The sequence below is a fragment of the Vulpes vulpes genome, chromosome 13, assembly GCF_048418805.1.
Source record: "Vulpes vulpes isolate BD-2025 chromosome 13, VulVul3, whole genome shotgun sequence".
Taxonomy (NCBI): Eukaryota; Metazoa; Chordata; class Mammalia; order Carnivora; family Canidae; genus Vulpes; species Vulpes vulpes.
In genome coordinates, this window is record NC_132792.1 from 28,458,507 (window position 1) to 28,478,227 (window position 19,721).

General features: G+C 35.8%; 1 protein-coding gene across 1 annotated transcript in view; it reads left to right on the top strand.

Moving 5' to 3' along the window:
• The window catches only part of RSPO2 (R-spondin 2), a 154,918-nt gene that overhangs the window by 65,882 nt on the left and 69,315 nt on the right, over nt 1-19,721 (top strand). Inside the window, exon 2 of the mRNA XM_025994853.2 lies at nt 17,831-18,019. Within this exon, the coding sequence (XP_025850638.1) occupies nt 17,831-18,019 (189 nt within the window). The remainder of the gene's footprint in view (nt 1-17,830; nt 18,020-19,721) is intronic.

The window sequence follows — 19,721 nt, forward strand, 5'->3', positions numbered from 1 at the left end:
AGAGAGAGAGAGAGAGAGAGAGAGAGAGAGAGAGAGAGAGAGAGAGGGAGGGAGGCAGAGACACAGGCGGAGGGAGAAGCAGGCTCCATGCACCGGGAGCCCGATGTAGGATTCGATCCCGGGTCTCCAGGATCGCGCTCTGGGCCAAAGGCAGGCGCCAAACCGCTGCGCCACCCAGGGATCCCAATTTTTGAGGTTTTTATCATGAATGGATGTTGCGCTTTGTCAGATTCTTTCTCGGCATCTATTGAAATGATCATATTTCTTAATGTGGTATATCACATTGATTGATTTGCAAATATTGATCCATCCTTGCAACTCAGGAATAAGTCACACTTAGTCGTGGTGAATTTTTTTCAGATATTGTTGGATTTGGTTTGCTAATATTAAGGACTCTTGCATCAACATTTATCAGAGATCTTGGCCTGTAGTTGTGTGTGTGTCTGTCTCTCTCAATCTCTCTCAATCTTTATCTGGTTCTGGGATTATGGTATCTCATAGAATGAATTTTGAAGTTTCCCTTCTAGTTTTTGGAATAGTTTGAGTAGAATAGGTATTAACCCTTCTTTAAATATTTGGTAGAATTCACCGGTGATGCCATCTGGCCCTGGACTTTTTTGGGTGGAGGTATGATTACTAATTCGATTTCTTTGTTGGTAATTGGTCTGTTCAAATTTTCTATTTCTTTCTCAGTTTTGGTAGGTTGTAGGTTTCTAGGAATTTATTCATCTGTTCTTGTCCAATTTTTTGGCATATAGTTCTTCATAGTATTCTCTTATTATTTATAATTATGTGGTGTTGGTTATTTCTCCTTTCTCATTTGTAATTTTGAGTCCTCTTTTTTAAAAAGTCTGGCTAGAGGCTTATCAATGTTATTTATTTTTTCTTTCAGAAAACCAGCTCTTGGTTTCAGTGACATGTGCTATTTTTCTAGTTTCTATATATTTTTTCTGCTCTAATCTTTATTTTCTTCCTTTTGCAGGTTTTAGGTTTTGTCTGTTCTATTTCTAGCTCTTTTGGGGATAAGGTTAGATTTTTTTGAGATTTTTTTTCTTGAAGTAGGCCTGTATCACTATAAAGTTCCTTCTTTAGGACCATTTTTGCTGCATCCCAGAGGTTTAGAACTATGTGTTTTCATTTTCCTTTTTCAATGTGATTTTTTAAAATTCCTTTTATTTTCTGGTTGACACATTCATTGTTTAGCAGCGTATTATTTAACCTTCATGTATTTGTGGTCTTTCCAGATATTTTTCCTATGGTTGACTTTTTGTTTTAGAGCATTGTGGTCAGAAAAGCTGCATGGTGTGACTTCAGTCTTTTTTTTTTTTTTTTCAATTGAGGCTTGTTTTGTGGCCTAATATATGATCTATTCTGGAGCATGTGCCTGTGTTCTTGAAAATAATGTATGTTCTGCTGTTTTAGGATGGAATGTCCTGAATCTATCTGTTGAATCCATCTGATATGTGAAAGCCAGTGTTTCCTTGTTGATTTTCTGTTTAGATGATCTATTGTTGTGAGTGGAGTATTCACTTCCTCCAGATATTATTGTAGAACTACCAATTAGTTCCTTTATGTTTATTATTATCTGTTGTATATATTTGGGTGTTCCATGTTGGGTGCATACTTATAATTTTTATATCTTCTTGTTGGATTGTCTCTATTACATAGTGTTCTTTGTCTCTTGTTACAGTCTTTGTTTTAAAGTCTACTTTTTCGGGGTGCCTGAGTGGCTCAATTGGTTAAGTGTCCAACTTTTGATTTCAGTTCAGGTTATGATCAAGCCCAGTGTGGGGCTTGGTTAAAATTTTCTCTCCCCCCCCCCTTTTGCCCCTACCCCACTCAAAAAAAAAAAAAAGCCTATTTTGTATGATATAAGTATTGCTACCCTGGCTTTCTTTTCACTTTCATTTGTGTATTAGATGTTTCTCTACCCCCTCACTTTCAATCTATAAGTGTCTTTAGGTCTCAGCAGAGTTTCTTATAGATAACATGTAGATGGGTCTTAGTTTTTTAATCCATTCTGTCATCCTTTGTCTTTTGATTGAAGTATTTACATTATAAGTAACTATTAATAGGTATATGTTTATTGCCATTTTGCTACTTGTTTTATGGTTGTTTTTGTAGTTTTTCTCTGATCTTCTGTCACAGTTTTCTGGCTTTAGTGATATACTTAGATTCCTTTCTTCATTTTTTGCATATCTGTTACTATATTTTGATTTGTGGTGACTGTATGGTTTATATATATCATCTGTAGATAGCAATCTAGATTATGTTGAGGGTTGCCTAAGTTTGAACCCATTCTTTACCTCTCTCCCCTCCACATTTTAGGTATATGGTATCATACTTTACATCCTTTTATTTTGTGAGTTCCTTGACTGAGTTTTAAAGAGAAACCTATTTTTACAGGTTTTTTTTTTGCTTCCTACTTTATTTTCTCTTGTTGTCTTTCCTTTTCTATTCAGAGTCCCCTTTAACATTTCATGTAGAGTTGGTTTAGTGGTCATGAACTCCTTTAGCCTTTTGTTGGTCTGAGAAATTCTCTCTCTCTCCTATTCTGAATGGTAGCTTTACTGGGTAGAGCATTCTTGGCTTCATCTATTTCCCATTTGGCACTTTGTATATATCATTGCCACTCCCTTCTGGCTTAGAAAGTTTCTGCTGAAAAAAATCCCATGATAGTCTTAAGAGGTTTCTCACATATGTAACTGTTGTGTTTGGCTGCATTTAATGTTTCTTCTTTATCACCGTATTTTGTTTGCCATTTTAATTATAATATATCTTGGTGTGGATCTGCTTTGGTTGATTTTGTTGGAGGTTCTCTGTGCTTCCTACATTTGAATATGTTTCATTTCCCCAGATTAGGGAATTTTTCAGCTATTATTTTTTTCAAATAAATTTTCTGCCCACTTTTCTGACTCTTCTTGGTCTCTTATAATGTAAATATTATTAAATTGATGGAATCACTGAGATCCCAAAGTCTCTTCTCATTTTGCCTAATTCTTTTTTTTCTCTTTATTGTTCAGCTTGATTGTTCTCCATTACTCTGTCTTCTAGGTCATTAATTTGTTCTTTTGCTTCTTCTGGCGTGATGTTCATTCCATCAAGCATGTTTCTCATTTACTGAGCTCTTTTTCCATGCTATGTTATTCCTTATCTGTGTTAAGGGTCTCACTCAGGTCTTCCAGTCTTTTCTCAAGTCCAGTGAGTATCTTTATGATCATTACTTTAAATTCTCTATCAGGCATGTTACTTGTATCTGTTTCACTTAGATCTCTGGGTGTGGCCTTGTCCTGTTCATGCACTTGGGACAAATTCTTCTATCTTATTTCATCTAAGTTTCTATGCCTTCTTTCTGTGTTAGGAAAGTCAGCTACATCTCTTGTTCTTGAGGGTAATGGTCTTATGAAGAATAGATGCTGTGGTGCTCTGCAGTATAGTGTCCACTATTCTCCAGGGCCTAGCACTTTGATGTGCTGCGTGCACTCGATTTTTGTCCTGGCCTCTTTATCCTTTAGGCAAGTTGTCTGTAGCGGCTTTCTTTGCTTGTTGTGGGCAGTGTTTGGTCCCTGGCCTGAATGTGGCAAGTTTTAACCAGGTGTTCCCTGGTCTGCTTGTGAAATAAAGGCATTTCCCCCCCTTTGGAATTAATAGATAATCTCCTGAGCAATATTATTTCCCAATAAACCTTCACCTAATGGTGTTAGGATGATACCTGCCTGAATTAAATTATCATATTAATAATGGAAAAATGATAAATCTAATTATTTGGCCAAAGTCATTCAAATGCAAGATTGTACGATAATCTATGAGACAACTGCCCTGGACTCTAAAAGATCTCAATGACTAGAAAGACAACACTGGGTGAACTACTCCTAATCGAAAGGACTAAGGAAGCAAACCAAATGCAGTGCACGGTCTTTGATTGCTTTCTGGATAGATGGGGAAAACCAAACAATTTTAGAATAGCTGAGGAAGTATGAACATAGATAGCATATTAGTAATATTATTTTACCCATGTTAAATTTCTGACGTCTTGCAAGATCTTGTGATTATGTAAAATGGTGTTCTTATTCTCAGAAAGTGTATGCTAAATTTCATGTAAAGTATTGTGATACTTGCAACTTTCAAATAATTTATCAAAAATGTATGTGTGCATTTCCATACTTTTCTTTCTATCCATAGATTTTTATGTACATAGAAGTAATGATATATAATAGGTATAGAAAGCAGGGGAAATTGTTTTTTAAAATATTAGTTTTGATAGGACTTATTCTTAGTAACAAAAACCAGGATAGGTGTTATAATAACTGTTTTAAACTATAAGAGTTTACAACCCTGATATCCTAAAGCCTCTTCTAGAATTTGGAGATTTTGAAGTTCAGTTTTCCAACTTACTGAAAATCAAACATTGATCCATCTCATATTTAAATTCCTGTTTCATGGGGTGTCTGGGTAGCTCAGTTGGTTAAGTGTTTGACTCTTGATTTTTGAGTCAGGTCATGATCTCAGTCATGAGACTGAACCCCGTGTTGGGCTCTGTGCTGGGTGGGGAGCCTGTTTAAGATACTATCTCCCACTTACTCTGCTCCCTCCTCCTGCCCATGTGTGTGTTCTCTCTCTCTCTCTCTCTCTCTCTCTCTCTCTCTCAAAAGAAAGAAAAAATACACTCCTGTTTCATTTTTTTTCCCCAGGAATCAATATCTCATTAATTAAATAATTCATTAGCATCTTCCTGCTTATATTTCAATATTTTTTAAAGCTATGCTTGATTTTCCTTCACTTTGAAGCTCTTCATTTTTAACAATTATAAAAATGAAAGCAGAAAATAAAAATTTATTTTTTTCATGTAATATTACCTGTATCTTAATAGTTGGGTTTCACTTTTCCTTTTCGTTAATTTTGCTCTAAAAAAATTCCATAAACCTTAGGATACTTTAGCCGCCTTCACATTTCTCTTGTGATTATTTTTTTTCCTGAGTGTACCCTTTTGTACGTGTTGCTTAAAATGTTTGAACTAATCTGAGAACCATATTGAATTCTGTAGAATGTTACTTATTTTTCCCCCTTGGGATTACATAAGTAGAATTTATGTAAGCTCCATGCCCAGCATGGAGCTCAGTGTGGGGCTTGAACTCACGACTATGAGATCAAGACCTGAGCTGAAATCAAGAGTCAGATGCTTAACTGATTAAGCCACCCAGATGCCGCAGTAGATTTCTTATTTTGAAAAATATCCTCTTAACACTTATTCTAATTTAGAAACATAGACTGCAAATCCAAACCTGTATCCTTTCAACCTTAAAAATAATACACATTCTTGAAGTCTTCAATTATACTTCTAGTCAGTTTCTGTGTTCTACTGTTATAAACTCCATGGTAACATAATTTTTGTGTTCTCTACACATTTTTCCTTGAATCCAACTTAAGTACTGAGTGGCTCCTTTTGTTGTTTTTGCTGTTGGCTGAAAGGTTGTCAATGAAATAAGCCAAGATTTATCAGACCTATTAAACATTTTTTTCCCCCTTGCATTCCCCAACCCTGTGCATCTGGCACATACTGCTCCCTATTTTTGGGATATCCAACTCCAGTGGGCAAACTTCTTTCTTTTTAACACTTAGCTCCTATTACCACCTATTTCTTAGCTCTTCTAGGATAAATTAAATCTTTCCTCTTTACCCCCAGACACTTCGTGGCATGCATATAAAATACAGATTAGAAACCACAGCACCTTGAAGAATAAGTTGAACACTAAATACAGTATCAGATGATAGTCCACTGAATGAAATCCATGATTCTCTACTGATGTAAACAAGCAGACAAACAAATGCAGAAGGGCAAGCTCCTCCTATGCAACACTGAAATGCCCCCTAATCAATGGAGAAGGAATGATGGAATTAGAAAATTATTTTTTGAGAGCCATCAGAATGAGAATTGACTTAGGCAAGAATAAAAACTGGATACCATAACTAGTGTGTGGAATTGTGATGAGGAACAGGATATTTATACGATGTTACTGTATTTTTTTTTTTTTCAGAAATTACTTACTAGATAGGAAAATAGTAACTTTGCAATGTAGAATCCTGGGAGACACCATCTTAACCAAGGAATCAAGGTTAATGTCACGAATAATGTGACCAAATTCATTAGGTGCCGCTTGGCACACACAAGAAAGAACACAAAAAAGGATGTTAATCACTTCATATGTTATCCCAAGAATGTGTGGCCAATCGTGAGGGAGTATCAGACAAACTCAAATAAACATTCTATAAATAAATGACTATTCTCTTCCAAAATGCAAGCTCGTGAAAGAGGAACTGATCAGATTAAAGGAAACTAAAGAGATGACAACCTAATGCAATGCATAAACTTGGATGGGATTCTAGTGCAGGAGAAAAATAGAAACAAAGGACATTATGGAATAATTGACTGTAGACTATGGATCAGAAAATAGTATTGTCTCAATATGGCTGATATAGACAATGTCCTTGTTTTTGGAAATACATACTGAACACCGAGAAAATGTAGAGATAAAAGAGCATAATGTCTCCTACTTGTACTTAGATGGTTCAGAAAAAAAAGTATATGCATACATTTGTATATATGTATGTGAATGTAGGTATACATCCAGGTCTGTGGTTATATATACATTTGTCTGTAAACACGTAGGCATATTTTGGCCACTTTCTGAGAGTGACCAAATGCTCTTTATGGTTTTCCATTAATAGGTGATTTGTTTTTGGCTTCCAAGCCCTGGAGGAAATGGAGAACTGTGGTCAGAGAACAGTGGCACATTACTCTCCAAATCTGTCTAGAACAGATTTCTCCTCTCTTCAGAATGTTAGTGCACATCTCCCCACTTCAGCTCATCTTTAAAGTCTAGTTTTGATCATTTGAGTGGCGTCCCCAGCCTTTCTAATTACACAGGTATGCCTGCTGTTACTTCAAAGGCCCCCAGGCCAGGACTGCATCTGTCTTCAAAGACAGAGGGGAGTGGCCCATTTGCAGGAAATTGTATGGTTTGGGTAGGGGTTTGTGTATGTGTGTGTCTGTGTGTGTTTTCTTTGAACTTGTCAAGCAAGTAGAGATCCCTGTGGAAAAAGTGCTGGCCTTTTGCTGTATGCCCCAACAATTAAATACTTTCCATTTACAATTCTGAAGATCCTCTTTAACTTCTGCCAGAAGAAACCTGTAACTCCATTTCCCCGAGTTATCCTTTTTGCTGTCTCAGCAGTGTTCCTCAGAAATGTTTTTGTGGATGACCTCTTAATTTTGTTGGTTTATGAGACTTAATATATTCCTAGTTATGTTAGGAAAGAATTAGTATAGTGTTGTTAGTGACTAATCATCAGAAGGAACTTTGGTTATTTTGCTGCAGCTAAAACCAGCAGAAGCATGGTGAGCAGATGACAAGGGGACAGCCTAATTTGGAAAACTCGCAGTTTCAATCATGCTGGGGTGTGTTTTGTCTCCCAAGTGCTGTACATCTATCTCTTAATGAGAAAAGAAAAGGCATGGCTTTTGAGGGAGCTGGATTCAAATTTTTCACCAACAAACTGTATGATCTTGGAAAGGTCCCTTAAATTCTCTGATCTGTTTGAGTTAATTATGAGTAATAAGCATGACTTTCGAAAAGTATGAAAGCATGTCGCCTGCAATTTGTCACATACCGTATTCTCCAGAGTTCATTTTTTTTCTCCCCCAAGCTCCCACCCCATTTGACTTTCCTCGTTTTCATTGCCTCTTGTTCTGAATAGACAGAACTTTCTGAGAATGAAATGTTGGTGAAGCAGATAGATTTCAAATTGGGTCTAAGGTAAAGATGGCTGTGAGGAATGTTGACAAGGCAGTTTAAAATAAACTGTTGATAAATGTTAAATGCAGACCATTGATTTTTAAAAATCAAGAGCTGTATCTTGTGTAGGTCTGGAGGTTTAGTAGTTGAGTCATTTTGATTTTTGTTCATGTATGTGATTTTTACCAAGAGCGACCTAAAAATTATTGAATATAATAAAGCTTTCACTTTTTTTTTTTTGCATCACAGTGTCGTCTTGAATAATTGTTGCATAATAATGTTAGCCCTAAGGGTTTGTTAGTTTGTTTTTCATTAATTCAACTTAAAAAAATTTTTATTATCTTTGTTTGAAGAAACCTTTCTCTGGGACAGTGTAACTAATAGTGTTCATTCTTAAATTTAAAACACAGTGGTATGACCCATGGAAGTTTCCACATCTAAAACACATGGAGTCTTTAATCTGGGTAGTTATGACACAGATTCTTCTTGAGGGCTGTGTTTATGACACCAAATAAGCATCCAGTTTGCTTTCCACTTATTGTTTTAAATTAAAAGTGGAATAAGCAGGAGTTACCAAACTAGTTTCTATTCTAGGATGCAGGTGGTATATGGGGGATAGTTGAATAACATATATATGTGATGTGAATGGGAATATATATTGAATAGACTCCTATACCCCTTCCTCTTTTTAAAAACAATTTAATTTTTGTTTAGTCAGATTAGGGGAGATTTTTTCTACAGGAAGTTAGGTCAGATACTATGGCACTTATGTTATAGTACTTATAAAGTATGCAAAACTATTTTGAAATAGTGTTAGTGTAAGATGTGCTTAAGTACTTTATGGAATAAAATTCTGGCTCTGTTTGTGAGCAGTTTGTTTTTCTCTCTTTAAATAATTGGATTATCTTCTTATGTAAACATGAAGCCCTGTAAGAGTTCGTTTCACAATCTTCATAAATGTATATATTTAGAGCTCATGTTGGAGTTAACATTAGCACCAACAGTCTGTCAACATTTCCATGGGGTTGCTTAAGTATGTCGTGAAAGCCCAAGCCAACACTTGGCATGAGTAATCTGTACTACACAGCAATTTCTAGCAATGGCTTATAGGATCACACACATTCTAACTTTAAGTTTGCTTCTCTTTTAGTGTTTGAATTGTTTTATGGAGTATGTTTTTTTTCTCTATCTCACAGTCTCAGGCAGGTGGCTTATTTTATACAACATATGATTCTTTATTTCAAAAACATGTATCTTTGAAAAAAGGAGCAATCTCAAACCATCTTCTATTTTTCTGATTTTCATCTACTAATTAAAGCTCTTGGTGTTAGCAGTTGTAGAAGCTGAAGAGCTTAGGATTCTGATGGTCGTATTCCTCCACTTCAGTAGCTTAGTTTTGGGATGAGTGTGTGCTGATCCTTAATTGTACTATCCCCCACACTTATCTGTCAGAATTAACACCTAGTATAGGATTAGGATTTTTGTGTCTGACTTTTAGGGGAAGGAAAGGAATAATTCTTATAGACCTGGTTTCCAAAGTGAGCGTTAATTATGGGAAACACTTCATCATTTAGGGAATTGTATATGCTGCATTGAGGGCTTATGATTTTATTTCATTTGGTTCTATGTATACACAGCTACTTTTTTCCATATCTATGACTTGTCTTTTTTCCTTAGGTGTTAACGACCATTTTGGAAATATGTTTTTGGAGCATTTCTAAATCCCATTTAATTCTTTTCAATTCTTATGTTCTGAGTTGTTCACTCCTCCACTTTGGGCAGACTGTTTTAACTGTTAATAATGTCTATGTCTTGTGAAGTTCTGGATAGGTTTGTTGTGCTCTCAAACAGACCCATGTAAGGCTCCATATTTATTTTGCAACTATATCTTGGTTCATCATCTTTTCTCAAATGGCAGTTACTGACTATTCTGGGCTTCCCTGTGACATTTTAGTTGTCCCACTTGAAGTATGCATGACACACGACTCATAGAGGCTCTCTGCTTCCTTGCTCTGTGTTTTTTTTAAAAAAAAAATCCCACTCAGCAAACCACACTATGGCCACAGTTAACTGTGGTGGTAATATGCTTCTGAGGTGCGAATCTATGAGGATTATGGCTCAAGTGGCACCGGTACTGGTGAGTAATGAGGAGACTATAACCATGGTCATTATTTTAATTTTCCCCCCAAGTTATTAGCACTTTGTTAATATAAATCTGTGACTACATTTACCTCTCTCTCTCCTTTACTTTAAAATCTCCTGGTAGCCTTGAATTTTTGTACGGTGAGATACATATTTTAAGAGAAGCAAGATCATCTAATTAAGACTTTTAATGTCATCAAAATATTCATCTCTAAAGATGATTTCTATATTGGGGGGGGTCTTATAAATTTTTAGAAATGTTATTTTCTGATGAATTATAGAGATAGGATCCTATTGAGTCTTTCATTTCTAATTGTTCTATTTTAGGTGGATAAAATGGAATTATTAAATAATTATCAAATCTTTAGCAAATTAATAGATTTATCAAAGCTAGTACTACTTTGAGAAGCTAAATTTCTTAAGCCTTTTACTTAAATATTATCTATTAAATAACTTAGGTCAAAAAGATTTTGAGAAATATGGTTTAATTCTAGAGATTGTGGGATTTTGGGATTTTTCGTGCAAGTTTGCCTTTTCTCAATTTTTTTTCTAGAATAAATTCGTGTTAAGTGGACATTTTAGAAATTTATCTCTGTTTAAGCTTTATTAACAATTGTTAATTTTTAACATCCAAATTTTTCTGGGGCATGATTATAATCTAGCATATTAAAATTTGTTGTCTTTACATCACAGATTATGTGTTCCATGATGCTATGTTCTATAAATATTCACAATTTAGGGTAAAACTAAGTATCCTAAGATAGTACTTTTTCATTTTGGTCAAATCTTTTGTAGTTCCTTAGTTCATGACTTTGCTCAGTTGAGTTTGAGTTTGGTAGTACATGTTGAGATCAAAGGATTTTTATACTAGTGTGGCCAGACTCTAGTGGGAGGATCTGTGCCCAACTTGGTTAGTATAGACAGAATACAGTAGGCAGGTTTCTTGTTACTGGTGCCTTAAATTTGATCAATGAAGTTGATAGTAATTGTTTATCTTTAAAAATATTTTGAACACTTATTTAACCAGCAAATATGGAGTGAGGCTAAGAGGCCAATAGCCTATTGTTCAGTCCTGTTATTTTAGAATTAGAAACTTGTACCTTTTGTCAGGAATGGATGCCTTCACCAAGAAGGAATTTAGATTTCTTCTTGCTTGGCAAGGGCTAAATCCTGAAACAGGGGAACACTTTTGAAAAGTGTTAGGAGTATATTAGAAACAGATGGGCCTTCAACACCTACATAAAAGACACTATGGGATAAAATGTGAGTAACTGGATTTAATTTAACAAAAGATCAAACTTAAAATACTAGGATTCATAAGAGACCAGACTTACTTTGCAATTTAAGTGGAGCACAAATAACTGGAATTAAATAATATTTATGCTGTTTTTCACTCTATATATATTTGTTAGTAATACTGGTATTCTTACCTGGGTTCTGCTTGGCAATTTTGCTTGTTTTCTATACCTACATACTCCTTTCCCTGTCAAGGAGATATGTGTAGATTAGTATTAATACTACTGCCTGACACCTTTTTGAAGATTTTTTAATGTTTTATGTGATATATTTCATCTTTAGAATTTTGGGTGGGTCTAGATTTAGAAAAAGTGTTTTGGTTGGAATGATGAGGCTCTGGATCTCAGCAGGCTTTAGAGTTGGAAAAGTTGAAGCTTACAGAGAAAGCAAATAAACATGGTCATCAAAGCTGGGAATTAAGATCTGTTTATTCACCTGCATGCTTGAATTAAATCTCATAGCAATAGGCAGAGCCATTTAACTTATTAAGATCCTGACCAAATAAATTACTGTAGTCATGTCTAAAAGTCTATTTTTTGCCTGGCTTTAGATATTGAGCTTGGTATAGTCATATAATGGACGAAGAACTTCTTGTTGAATTAAGTTAGTGATTTACAATGTAGAGAGCACTAGGATAGTTGACACTGGACAGTGGTTAATTAAACTTTTAAAAGTCTATTTGAGGTTTGGGACATGAAGCTTTGAATTACAAAAAAAAAAAAAAAAAATTACATGTGCCCTTGTCCTTCAGTATTGAGGAGCATTATTAATGGCTAAGGGAGATTGGGGGATGGGAAGAGCACTTAGGTTGGTTGTGGCTTTCATCACTTCTGCGTTAATAGAATTCCTCATTTGTAGGGTTATAAAGATATCCGATATGGACTAACATAAGTATTCTCTGATTCATTTTCATTGTCAGTCAAGGTTCAAGCAAATAAGGCCTAGCTTTTAATGATTTTAAGAAAATCTTTTTTAAAAAACGTGGAGCACAATTTGTTGACTCTAAAATCTTCGTGGTCAAGATGAAAGTTAGCTTCTGATACATAAAAACAAAACAAAAAGCCTTTAATTTATGTTGATTGTCTCAGTTCTGTAATTCTCTCTTCTCCATACTTGTTACTATAGAGTGTGATTTATGGTGATAAAGAGCTCTTGGTTTAACTTTTGAACTAAAAGTAAGTATAGCTTCAACTTTTGTTTGTGATGACAGAGAGCCTTTTAAAACCATTCTGCTAAATATGTAAATCTTCCAAATTCTCTCTTTACTTGCAAAGCTAATTTGGGATTTGGATAACCTTGAGATAATTCCTCTTCAAATCTATAGTTAAATTGAAGAGCAGAAGGCAGCCAGCACACTGCTCACAGACATGTTGCAGGCGGCTCTGCTGTATGGGACTCCCTTGGATGCAGCTCCAGCCAACAACCTCAGCCCTGGTCTTAGTCTCCTGGTTGCTCCTAGTTCAATAGCCTTCCTCTTTCACAAGGGTCATTGATTGCTTCTACAAATATCATGCCATAGTGTCTTTGTACTTAAGGTGGGTTATGTTGTCTAAGAACATAAAATGTTCTTTATGAAAAAGGAGTTTTCCCTAGTTGCTGCCCCCCTGCACCACCCCCACCAAAGTCATTTTGTCCATCATACAGCTACTGAGGACTCCAGTTCTGTTCCTCTCACCCAGCTTTTTGCCCCCCTGCCTACCCTCTCTCCAGTTTTCACCCCTTTCTTAAACAGAAAGGTTGAACTCTATCCCAGTTTTTGAAACTTACCTATTCCTTACATCTTGCTCAGGACACGAATAATAATATCAGGATAGAATCCCTCTAGAAGGCAGCTGGAGAAATTGTAAATAGTACAGACTTCTTTTCATTTAGCTATGTGAAAAGACTTTATAAATCAATATTACTGTGTCAGAATAAGGTATAACCGAAATCCTATAATGAACATAAAAGCAGGAAAATCAACAACAGAGTGTAGAATGCAAAAGAGGTGGGTATGGGGTTGGGGCACTATAATGGTCTTAGTGAGAAGTAATAAGGGTCTGAGTTAGGAGAGGATTAGTGGAAATCAGAATAGTGTATAGGAGGAGACATTATCATGGAAGCCAGAGGAGGTATAAAACTTTCTGAAATGATCCAGGTTACAGGAATTGTGAGGACCAGAAATGGAGAATGAGGTCTTGAATTAAGGATTAGAAAACTGGTTGTGGTCTTCCAAAAAAGTACTTTTGGGGATAACTAAATAGGTGATTGTGGTAAATTGAGGCAGAAGTTAGAACTGACACTTCGAAAAATAAATGAGAGTGATGTTGGCCTTTTTCATTGCTATGAAGAGATGTTCCCTACTTGGCTGAAATTGAGCAAGTTATGATACAAGGCAAGTATGTTCAGTTATGGAAAATACAAATTATGTTACACATATACATGTCTAGAAAATAGTCTCCTAAAATTTTATTAGGAATTCTATCTGAGGAAGTAATTTTTCATCTGTATTGATTCTTTTTTCCTCCCCAGTTGCAGATTTTAGAATATGTGGTAATAAGAAACTGTGTGGGAAGCATCAATAGTTTTGCAAGCAAGAGAATGTCCATGGAATGGATTCAGTATGCAGATACAAGCAGTTGAACATTTGATAGAACAAATTCTGGTGGTAGGTGGAAAGAAGCAAGTCTTAATGGCCATTTCAAAGGGCAATCTTGGTTCTGATTCCTGGTTCTAACTGACTTGGTAGTTCTTTGTTTTACCTTTTGGAAAGGGAGCCAAACTCCTGTTTTGGGTTCTTTCCAGAAGAGAAGCTATAAGATCAAGTCAGGGCTGTGGTAACCCAGGAGAAGCAGGGAGAGCATCCTGTGGAACTAAAACCTGGTTAGATCTGCTACAAGTAGCTGTAAATATTCAAGTGTTGAATGATTATAAGGAAGGGCATGGTATCCAGTGTACTTTGTTGTATAGCTGCTAGTCTGAATACTTAGGGCTTGATGTTAATTTTATATGCAAAATTTTGTGTAGGGCAAATAGGATATGGCATTAAAACTAAAAGTTTCAATAATTGGTGAGTTTTCCTTCTCTTCCTTCTTCTGAGTGAACCTGATAAACTGAAGTGAGTGTGATAAAATGAATGAGTAAATGAATAATGCATCCTGTTAAATTTATAATCTTGCTTGGTATAGGGATAACTAAAATTTTCACATTTCAGAAATTATGTTGGGATGTCAGATTATGTCAATTTTAATTTTATACCAGGGCTGGAAACAGTATTTTTTCTCTTAAATTACTCTTTTCATCATTAGATGTAGCACACTCCTATAAAGTTTACATATCAACTTTCAGATGCTATTTCAACACTTAGTAGTCTCCCACTTTGTCCCTCCAATGAATTATTTTTGTTACTTAAAAACCATAAAAGTAAAGAATATCCTATAGGTGAGCATTTAACATAATGTATAGAATCTTTGAAAGAGATGTAATTACAATTACATTACCCTGAAGTTAGTGTATGGCCTTCCTATCCACTGTTTTATTTTTTTTAAAATTGATACAAATTACTTATAAATTATGCACATTACTTATAAAAAATGGACAGTTTTGAAAATACATACACTTGTGTAGCCAATATCCAATCAAGGTTAGAACATTTCTATTGCCTCCTGTAGTGGGTTAAATAGGGTCTGCACCCCCAAGCCCTGCTCTCATTCATGTCCACCTGGAGCCTCAGAATGTGATCTTATGTGAAAATAGGGGCTTTGTAAATAAAATGAAGGTAAGAACAGATAGAAGATCCTACTGGATTAAGGTGGGCCCTTATCCAAAGACCGTGTTTCTATGAGAGACAGAAAGGACACACAGAGATACGTAGAGAAGATGGAATCAAATGGGAGATAAGCTGCCACAAGCCAAGGAACATCTGGGGCCACCAGGAAGGGTGGTTTCTTCCCTAGGGGCTTCAGAAGAAACATGGTCCTATGGACATCTTGATTTCAGACTTCAGTCCACAGAATTGAGAGAACGAATTCCTGGTGTGTAAGCCACCACATTGTGGTAATTTGTTAAGGCAGCCCTAGGAAACAAATACACCTGCCAAAAGTTCCTGCACACCCCTTTCCAGTCAGTCCCAAACCCTCAAAGGCATTTCATGTTCTAATTTCTGTCACCACAGATTAGCTTCACATATCGTATCCTTGACATCAATATAAATAGAATTATACAGAACATACTCTATTTTCATTTTTTGGTCTGGCTTCCTTTGTTCATTATTAGTGTATATAAGTTCATTCCTGTTTGGTTATGTGTCCATCGTCTAATTCTTTTTATCATTAAAATATACCACAATTTATCCATTCTCCTGGTCACAGACATTTGGGTTGTAACCTCCTATTTTGTACACTTACTACATCTGTGGTTGTCACTGGTTTAGCAGTTAACTATTCCTGTTTTTGTGGTTGCTACTGAGAGTTTTAACAAGTACATTTAACTTAAGGAGGTTTAATTTATATTGGTCTTCCTCATTCAAAATATAGAAACTTTGAATGCTTTAACTTTGCTTTCCCTCCTCAAGTGTTCCATGTTACTACTGTTAAATATAAAATATGTATTACTGGGGCACCTGGGTGGCTCAGTCAGTTAACCGTCTGCCTTCAGCTCAGGTCATGGCCTTGGGGGCTTGGGATCAAGTCCCACTTTGGGCTCTCTGCTCAACAGGGAGCCTGCTTATCCCTATCCCTCTGCTTACTGCTCCCCCGCTTGTGTGCACGCGCTCTCTCTCTGTCAAATAAATAAAATCTTTTAAAAAAATAAACTCCTTTAAAAATATGTATTTTTAAACCGTGGAAATTGATCATTACTTCTTAAAAATTGATAGTTTTCATAGACACACCAACATATTAGTTGATTTGGTCACTATTGATTATTACGTTTTACTTCCTTCTGAGTTCCATTCTAATTTCTCCAATGTACAGTTTATTCTTTTGGCGAGTGATTAATAAATTCCTTTGCTTTATTTTGAGCTCATTCTTTTTTTTTTTTTAAGATTTTATTTATTCATGAGAGAGAGAGAGAGAGAGAGAGAGAGAGAGGCAGAGACATAGGCAGAAGGAGAAGCAGGCTCCATGCAGGGAGCCCAGTGTGGGACTTGATCCTGGGACTCCGGGATCATGCCCTGAGTCGAAGGCAGACACTTAACTGTTGAGCCACCCAAGCATCCCTTTTGCTGTCATTCTTAAACTATCATTTAATTGCTTATAGAATTGTTGTTATAGTTTGATACTTTTCCCTTAACAGGTTGAAGGTAGTGTATATTATTGCTGATGAGATACCTGAATGTCTACCTAGAGGTAAACATTCCTTTCTAGGTTATGTTTGTCTGGTTTGACTTCATTCTTTCGTTATAAATACATTGTGTTCAGATGCAGTCTTGTTTTTACTGATCTACTCAGATCTCTGAAGTTTTCATCTAAAGAATTCATCCCTTTCAATCTGGAACCTGATTAGTCACAATCTCTTTGGATATTATGTCTTACTCATGCTCTATTTCTTAATTCTATAACATCTGATTGTGCATTAAAACTTTTTCATTTTCTTTTTACAGGCTTTTTAACTTTTTCACATTTTCATCTTTATTGTGTTTGGTGCTACAGTTATTTAAACTTGTTTTCTGGTTAAATTTTTTTTCTGGTTAAATATTTTTCTTTTACACTATTCTATTTTTCCATAGAATTTTTTTATTTTAGAATTTTCATTTTCTAATGCACAGTCATATGATATCGCTTCTTCCCCTGTGACTTCTAATCTTAATTTTTATCTCTTCAAGTATTCTGAAGATAATCATTTTAAAGACTTTCAGATAGTTCTGTTATTTCTGAATCTTTGGGTGTGAGAAGCATCTCTCTGAGACTGGTGATTTTTCCTCATAAAGGTTTGCTGGTCCAGGTTGTTGGTTTGTTTTGATGTGAGGGTGGCTTTCCATACAAGTTCCAGGTCTCAGAATTGTAGAAAATTTCTTAAGGGTGGTTTCATATTTTTTTCTTTGTAGGTTTTCATGGATCAATTTTTTTTAATGTTAGCTTCTTGATTTATTGACTCTACACTGATAATTTGAACTTGGATCCCATACTTAGATGTATTGCAGATTTGGGGTTGTTGTTGCTCATGGATTGTATTTTTCTTTCTACAGTGCTCACCTACCCTATAGCCCTAATCTGTGGTTGAAATCCTCATCTCTGGTAAATTGAGGTGTGAAGGCTTCTAGTACTTGTTTTACGTCCAAACAGCCCTCACAACTCCAGTCTATATAAAGAGATCTATGTGTCTGGTCTTCATATGCATATTTCTTGGCCTGGATTCAAGACCCTGCCATGAGGCCTGCCTCTCTGGTCTAACATCTCTGTGAGCCATTCAGTTTCAGCTCTAACCCTGAATTTCCTTTGTTTCTAAGTTTGGTTGTGAATTAATCTTTTTTTGGGGGGGGTGGGGGGGAGAATGTTTTTAGCACATTTCTATGTGATTCGAGAAGGACAAGAGACACCTGTCTTCTCACCATGTTGTATTGACTAGACGTCTTGATCATATTTATGTTTGAACATATGTTTTGTGTTTTTCTTTTACAGCTAGTTATGTATCAAATCCCATTTGCAAGGGTTGTTTGTCTTGTTCAAAGGACAATGGGTGCAGCCGATGTCAACAGAAGTTGTTCTTCTTTCTTCGAAGAGAAGGCATGCGCCAGTATGGAGAATGCCTGCATTCCTGTCCATCTGGGTACTATGGACACCGAGCCCCAGATATGAACAGATGTGCAAGTGAGCAGTTGACTTTTATATGCTATTTACTGTTGATGCAATTTAGTGGGGAGCTAAGTTGAAAATTTGGACTGAAAAAAGGGTTTACTTTTAATATGCTACAGAAATAGCCTAAGCTTAAACTTGAGTGGGCAGGATAAAGACACTTATCTTTTGTCTAGAAGTATATTGCACACACACTATTTTTTTAAGATTATTTAAGTATTTGCATAACAATCATCTCAAACACAGCTTGTTAGCAGATCTTTGTAAAGCATACTTAGCACCCCCCCCTCTCAAAATCCCCAAGGAATTTAAATATCTTGGTAACATTCTCTCCACTTTACTACAGTGTCTATGGCTTCTTTTGCCTTTTTTATCTGAGTTTGTAATTCCTTGTTTAGTCTAATCTATAATCTAATACATTTAAGGTTCTGTAAAGCACCATTGCTGATAAAAGATATAACTATAATATTTAGTTTACCTTAGAGTATTCTGAGTTCTAAGTTTAACAACTACAGAAAAGTTATTAAGGAGTGGCATTCTGTACATAGGCATGCAGGAATGATTTTTATTCCAAAAATCACTTATAGAATGATTCTCAACTTCTAGGTAAGCAGTAGAAGTTGGAGTTGAAAAAAAGTGAGATGTCACAGAAATATCTCTTTATTTAAGGAGCTTAAATGTTAGGGCATAGAGGGGATAAGGAAAAAATAACATGGAGTGAAATGACAAATGGGTAAGAAGTTTAATCTTAATTCAGTACACTAAGCTGTGTCAGCAGGCAAGCAGTACGTTACGGGAGTAAGTTTCTCCCATTACTACTGTGTATATGACTATGAAATCAGTCAAGGTCTTTAGATAAGAGGAGAGTTTGAATGGAATCATTTAAGGTCAATATTATTTTGGAAGGAGAAAGAACTAATAGATTCTAGAAAGAAGGAGCCACACATGTCTAAAAATAATGTGGTTGGGAGCAACAAGTCTCATCTGGGATGCTATTGGTATTTTGGCAAGGCAACTTAATCTACATTGCTGAACACTTAGTATTCTCAGTCCCTGTCGACGAATGAGTCACTGTGATGAGTAAGAATGTCCCCAAACTTTTTCAAACCCTCCTCGTGGAGCAGTACTATCCCTGAATGAGAACCTTTGAGTCATATGTGTTTAGTAGGAAGAGTGGTTGGAATGGAGAACTGATAAAGATCTTGAGTACTAGGCCAACTAGTCTGGATATTACCTGCAGGTTTTGAGCAGAGGAGGCCTGGGGAGGTTGTTTTGTTCTGGATGATTGTAGCAGCAGTGGGGAGATAAATTGGAGAAGGATAGAAAGTAGAGGAAGGCTCCTGTAACAACTGCAAGTTAGAAATCTGTTCTGATGAAAGGTTAGTGGATAATGAATTCCAGAACTTTAAAAAACCGAATCAATGGGACTTAGTAACTAATTTCAGAGAGTGAAAAGAGAGAATCAAATTTGATCCTAAGGTTGCAAGGTGAATAATTTTGCCATTAGCAGAGATAGAAATAGATAGGCTCAGAGGAAATTCAGATCTACTTTTGTTCATAAGTTTATTGGGAGTTCTGCCTATGTAATCATTAATCCAAACGTGTATCAACAGGCTGGTTAATTTTTGCAAGGATGTACCTTGTTAAGTTGTGTGATTTGGGGGCTCTCCTAGTAAATGTCTCCCATAGCTTTTTTTTTTTTTTTTTTTTTTTTAAA